General features: G+C 46.5%; 1 protein-coding gene across 2 annotated transcripts in view; it reads right to left on the bottom strand.

Moving 5' to 3' along the window:
• Window positions 1-1507: 1507 nt before the first annotated feature.
• The window catches only part of camkmt (calmodulin-lysine N-methyltransferase), a 70875-nt gene continuing 65500 nt past the window's right edge, over window positions 1508-6882 (bottom strand). For both annotated transcript variants that reach the window (XM_027011586.2, XM_027011585.2), the window contains 2 exons: window positions 6719-6850; window positions 1508-2843 (listed from right to left, as the gene is read on the bottom strand). In XM_027011586.2, the coding sequence (XP_026867387.2) occupies window positions 2745-2843; window positions 6719-6850 (231 nt within the window). In that variant the 3' untranslated portion in view covers window positions 1508-2744. The remainder of the gene's footprint in view (window positions 2844-6718; window positions 6851-6882) is intronic.

The following is a 6882-nucleotide window of genomic DNA, read 5'->3' as shown; positions in this document are numbered from 1 at the left end:
AATCACAAATGAAACAAGCATATACGATGTAGAGGAGGGGTGTGTGAATTCCTTCATTTGGAAATCCTTTGTGGCACTTCTACATCTACACACAAAAACACATACATAGAGACAGATATGGATATTATGATTTTGAACTTAAACTGGTTTCACCTTCTAGAACTTCACAAGTACTTTCACAGCGGATGAAGGATCTGTACTAACTCTACATACATATATGAACCATGTCAGTGCCATTTTTCTTTGAACTGGCACTACCAGCGTAACGCCGAGGGGGTAGGCGGGTACATGGGTAAACCAGCGCAATACCTGTAGTGGGGCTGCTGGTGTTTGTGTGGGTATGAAAAAGCATGCTTCAGTAGGAGGAACCCGCACCAAGCGGTTGCCAACTGCCCCATTAGCAATCCAATCACTGCCATGTCTCACACAAAATGTCCTTTTTTTAAATCACATATTCACTTTTTTTTTTTAAAACCTCCCCAGTGCTGGATACGTTCACAGCCATCATGTAACCAATCACGCATGAGCAAACAAACTAATTGAGAACTTTCATTTGCTGCACTTCTGATGGATCCGCACAACACCTCAGTATGTTCCAGTAATTTGTGCAGCGGAGACGGAACGAATAAACCAGGCTCCATCTTCCTCCGTGCACTAGTGGAGAAGATGCCCGTCTCCATGAAACATGCATGTGGTCCATTTTAAATGGCTGTCCTCTCTCGGTCGCTGAACAGTGGCAGTTCTCCGTCTCTGCATCTTGACACAGCACACTGAGCCTAATCGCACATAATTGGGTGGGTGGGACAGGGGGCTGGCCCAGGCTTTGTGTGCAAAGGGCAAGTGGTCAAGTTAATGGGGCCCTTGTACAGAACAGAGATCTCTCTCTCTCTCTGCTTCTCTTTATCTCTCGGTCTCGCTCTTGCTTGCTCCAGCGGGATGGGAGGGGAGAACAGACCTCTTTCAAATCTCAAAAGACAGAGTGGGGCCCTCCTCACTGCTCTCCCTGCGTGTCCCTCCACACCAACACTAGCCATCCTCCGTCCCAAGCCAAGACCGCGGATTAAACCAGCTCTGCACCCCCACCAGCTGAGTTCCACGCTTAGTGCAGGAGCCCAGGAGGAGACAGGAACAGGCACAGACTGCCTAGTGAAAGGGCCAAAACTGACTGGGAACCTTAGAACAACTAATGCTACACAACAGTGTGCACTTACAGCATATTAGACACAGATTCTCCAGTTTCAAAAGATCTCAGAAAAATATCAATTCACTGATAGAAAAATACGGAACAATCAAAAATATTTGTATAATCTTTACCTTTAAGTAGTCCACAGGCATATATTCCTTTTTAAAAATACAATTAAGATTAAAGTATGAAAATGTTGATTTAAAAAGTAAACTAGGATATAGCCTTTGTACACAAAAGGAGAAGAAAAAAAAGTGTTTCTCGTAGCTATCAAATCCATAACAAATGTAACAATATTAACAGAAAAGGGCCCAGCACACAAAATTGTTTCAAAAAAAGGTTTTAATCACAGTCACCTGCCTCATTAGTGGAAAACAATCACTTTGGACTCATCTGTGGAGTGTGGCAAATACAGTCACAGTGCAGAAGCACAGTCTAGGAGAACAATCACCACATAAAAATTTGCAGGGAACTCAAACTGTTGCAGCTGTGAATAGAGTGAAACAGAACTAGCCCAGAACAAAGAGCTGACAACACTTTACATTTCTTCACCATTTATTATAATACTTTAAAAAATCTTGACATTATACCTTGACAGATAGGATCACAAAATTGTTTAAAATTTGATCCAGTAAGTATTTTAGATTTTGTTGTGATAGTTGATATGTCAACGTCTACCAGCTCACTGGAAATGGAATACAACATTTAAACCATAATGCACCTTTTTATTTTTAATTCCCATACATCAGCTCACGCAAGATATAATGCCTGTATTCCATGCTGTGGGTGAAGCTCACATCCCTGACCCCCTCATCACTTTGGCTGGGTGCAGTCAAGGAACACCCTGCAGGACAGAACAGTGTTGAAGGTCTTCTTGTAATCTATCTAACATGGCAAAGTCGCCAGACAGACAGTATGGTATAGCATGTGATATTCTTATAGGTCTCATCGTTCGCGATGAGTAGTGAGATTGTGTCACAGTGATCCAGAAGCCCCGCCCCTCCATTGAGCCTTTGGTGTGTTTCAGAGCACACCCTGGAAATCACTACACCATAGCTGTTTATCACCTAGCTTTTAGCTTTGATGAACAGATTGTGGTTAAACACAGTAACATTAAAATGATTATTTCTGAGGTACATAAGTAGGCCAACCACTAAATAGGTTAAAACCTTTTAAAAGCACTATGTTTTGCCAGCATTTAAAATGGCAATATTCATTGAGACATCATATGATATTACTGTTATGCTGTCTTCAGCGTTTTCAGTGCTTGAGAGGATGGCTGTGTTCTGTGAGGCCATGTCTGTGATTAGAATAGTTCACACATTCTTATTGCACAGTAACAAGGTCAGGCATCAGTTCACACACCAACTCAAACATACACAAAAAGACACACTTACATGTGCACGAAGTCAACGCCCCCGCCCTCTCCTCACAGAGTCACAACCAAACGACAACCAAAAAAACCAAAACAAAAACAAAAAAAACCTTAAACGCAAAATGTGGTTAAAAAGGTTAGGGTTAAGGGAGCAAAGAAAGGCCCGATTGTGTGAAGGTCGGGAGGTCACAGTGGCAGGAGTCCTGGGCTGGGTCCGAGAGCGAGCGTGAGCAGCACGGGATAGTGGATGTTCTCATCATACACGTCCGGCCCTTCTCTTTTCATCTGAAACACATCAGACAACAGCGGTCACCCAGGATCCTAACAAAGCTATGCGAGGACACCGCGAGATGACCGACACCACTGAAGGTACTGCTCGGTTTAGTTGTCCTTTAGCCATAGCATGCAAACACCAACTGAACTGCACCCCACTTCCACTCATTCTGCTCCCTGTCTCATCCACCGGCTCATCTCAACACCACCCAAGATGTAAACAGTGCGCAGGGCCGACACCCTAGAGCCACGCCCTGTCCTAGCCAATCGGCTCGCTCCCTGGCGAAAGCTGACAAGCAGATGCTTCTCTGAAGAGGCTGGACACTGGAAGAGAATCAAGTACACCCAAGAATCAACTCACAGCACTATGGTAACATAACTAACTCATATATAGCTAATGGCAACCTTAAGTGAACGGTACCCAACAGCACAATTTAAAATCAAGGCTACATTAACCTTTTAAATTCAGCTACATTAGGAAATGACAGCTCCAGGCAAGCACAATCACAGCTCATGGGAGTACAGGTATACCAGTAAAATGTATACTATTTTTAGACACTGTTGACAAAAGTGGTGGTGAAATTACCAAAATTTGTTTTTAATGAAGCAACTTCATGATCACTTTATTAAAGTACATCCACTCTATAGCTGTAACTCAGTCAGCTGAAATACATTTTACAGTCAGTTCTGAGTTAGACGTCCTCATTCCTGACACCACTAGTCTGAAGACTGACCACCAAAGACCATCTGGAGGACTTATGAATACACAGACTTCATTAAATCATATCATTTTATATATATATATATATATATATATATATATATATATATATATATATATATATATATATGTGTGTGTGTGTGTGAGATTGTGAGAGAGAGAGAGAGAGAGAGAGAGAGAGAGAGAGAGAGAGAGAGAGAGAGAGCTATAAACTGTGATTGTATATGCACATGCATTTTACTATACTGCATTTTTTTAACTACTTTTTGTAAATAGGCCATTTGCGAAAGAGGCCCCAGGAAAAATCACATGATAGAACATCCCGTCATTGACTAAGAGTGGACTGACAGCTTATAGGTAGCTGTAGAGTATACTTCGTAATCTGGCAACTCAGTGTAATAAAATAAATCAATAATTTGCAAATTTACATTTTAATATTACCATTTGATCTGACTCATTCATTATCATTACAGAACAAAGTAAAAGGAAGTCACATCAACAGTGGGACGTCCTCTTGGACAAGACGCTCAAGATAAATCACCCGGTGTATAAATTCACTCAGTACCATCTCTGCCATGACATGTGTACACTCTTGGCCAACACTCGCTCGCTCTGGCTCCCTCTGTGGTTGAAGGGCAGATGAAAGACTAACCCCTTTGGTCTTCATGTGCGTTATCTCTCCCTCCACCCCCTCTACAGAGCGGCCGGTGGTTGAACCCGTGACCCCTTGGTAATCAGGGCGGCCAGCCAGCCAACACTAAACCCACTGCAGGGACCAACACATTCACATTCAAATCTCATGCCCGAGAGAGGATGGGAGAGTGGGACGGGGGGAGGGGAGAGTGTGAGGAGAGAGTGAGTTGGGGGGCATAAAAAAGAGAGAAATTTATAAAGTGTTAGCGAGTCACATAAGAAAGCAGCTTAGGGTGGATGAAGCTGAGGAAGAGCAAGAGAGAGAGAGAGAGGGAGGGAGAGAGGGAGAGAGAGGGAGAGAGAGAGAGAGGGAGGGAGGGAGGGAGGGAGGGAGGGAGAGAGAGGGAGAAAAAGATGGCAAGCTTGCAAAGGTGAAAAGTTTAACAGGCAAAGCTGTTCCTCCTGATCACAGGCTGCTAATCAGCTTCATGGGTGGCTGGATAAATCGGCTCGTGCGTTTTAATCGCGCTGCTGCCGAGGTGCAAGTCATTTATTTTATTGCCACTTTCGACACCCCCCCCCCCCCGCCACACACACCATCCCCTCAGCCCCTTCTGAACAAGTCCTGCGAGAACGAGGCAGCGGCTAGACACGAGCAGACTCGAGCAGCAGAGCCTGGACGGATGGAGGGAGGCAGCGAGTGACAGGTGAACGAGTGGAGAGCAGACACTGGCAGCAGGGAGCAGGGAGGACTAGGGGCTCACGTTAGATGTGCGGAGGTTGTGTGACGCGTCTGTGCGTGTGATGGGGGGGGGGGGGGGGTGACGCGCACGTATGAGGTGTTGAGAGCCGCCGGAATTAAAATTCATGACTCTCCTCGCCGCCATTTGAGTAACGAGATTAAGACGGGCGGAGGGGGGGGAGTAGCAGCATTATCAGGCAGCTTGCAGTCCCCCAGCTGCCGGGGCTCTATTCCAGAACAGTGGGGATAAGAGGATAACACGCAGCCCTCCACTCCCTGCTCCATGCCCCCACGCCGTCTGCCCGCCCCCACACCGCCCACACGGGCATGACAAGCAGCGAAGTCTGGGGTGAGGGGGCAGAGAAGACACCTCAGTCTCCAGGATGATGGAGACTACAGCCGACATCCGCATGCACAAACAGAAAAAAAAAAAAAAAACCAGCGCGTGAATATCTGGCATTAAGGAACTTATAGTGATGAAGCAGGATTTGTCCTACTGAGCAAAGTTGAGTGTGTTCCTCCAGTTAGCTGCTTTCCGGGAATCTTGGTGCAGTGTCAAATGTCGCTTCTGTTGCTCCTTTTTTCGCACACACTCCTGCACACACGCTCACTCTCTCACACACATGCAGCAGTAGTAGGACTGTTGACTCCAGTCAGCTCACCCCTCTGTGTTATCATCGGAAAGGACAGTAGCTGGGCCCAGCTCTTCTTCAGCACGCTCTGGTCAGCCTTCACGTGCACCAGGTCAGTGGGTGTGACAGGATGATCGTCAACTTTTATTACCATTGTACGCGCACACACACACACACTCTCCACTGCTCTGTAGAGTACTTCAGGTGGTAGTAATAGAATTACACGTGAACAGTGGGGATAAAGTAGCATGATCCTTCAAACTGATTTCATCATACGGTTCCTTAGGCCACGGAGTAAGATGAGAAAGACTCACTCCTTCATTTCAGTATTGTTTAAGGGTTCTTTAGCCATCAAATTATGACATTCTGCGCAAGGCTATTAAAGGCATAGTGTGAGAGGCACTCCTCCCCTGTCAGAATCTCCTTCTCTTTTGCCTTCAACCATTTCTCTCCATCTCTCCGCCTCTCGTTTGCTCTTTCCCTCTACCGCTTCCCTCTATCCACAGCTCTAAATTCACTAAGACCCGCTCGGCGTCTTGGAAGCTCTCTGGTTGTTGTTGTTTTGTTTTTTTTTCTTCCACTGCCTCGGGCCACCCACGTCCGCCAGCAGAGTGGCCACTCAAAGGGCCGCAGGAATAAAGCCCAAATCACTCAGTGTCAGGGCCCTGCTGGCAGACCCATTTTCTTCAGGCATGGGCAGCGCCGCCCGTCAGGCCTGCAGGACCTAATGGGTCCTCGCAGCTTCCTCGGCGGCTAAAAATGGCTGCCATAGCCGTCCTGTCAGCGCCAGTTAACCAGCTGGACTCTGTGGCTGCCGGCAGCGGCACCATGTCCAGGGCCCAGACAGACCCGGTGGCGAGGGCAGTGGTCACCGTTTGTTTTGTCTGCAGCCCTTTGTTCTCCTGCTGAGAGTCAGGCCCATGGGGGGGGGTTCTGTTGAGATTGAGGTTTCCGTTTGAAGCGCTGCTTGCTGGCATTTTGCTGTGCGCTGACCGGGCGGAAAACACAAAGGCCCCGGAGCTTACTCTACATGCCCTGAAGAGCTGAACGGTTCTCAACTTTCTGCCACTCGTTAAAACATGGCACATGCTAGATAAAACGAAATCCTGAAGAAATGGTTTTTAAAAAGAGATGTGGACAGAAATGTTATTACACTCACCTTCAGGTGCATCTCCCATATGTGTGAGTCATAGTTGTTATAACGGCACACAAACAGGCCCATGTCCTCCGCCAGCCTGCAGAACTCTGCTAGTGTATCTCCCCTTGTGGGGGCAAATATCAGTGCTGTTCCCTATAGACAGACACGCACACAAAAAAAAACTC

The sequence above is a fragment of the Electrophorus electricus genome, chromosome 11 (assembly GCF_013358815.1).
Source record: "Electrophorus electricus isolate fEleEle1 chromosome 11, fEleEle1.pri, whole genome shotgun sequence".
NCBI classification, from domain to species: Eukaryota; Metazoa; Chordata; class Actinopteri; order Gymnotiformes; family Gymnotidae; genus Electrophorus; species Electrophorus electricus.
The sequence above is the reverse complement of the archived record's forward strand: the minus strand, read 5'-3'. Positions and strand labels throughout refer to the sequence as shown.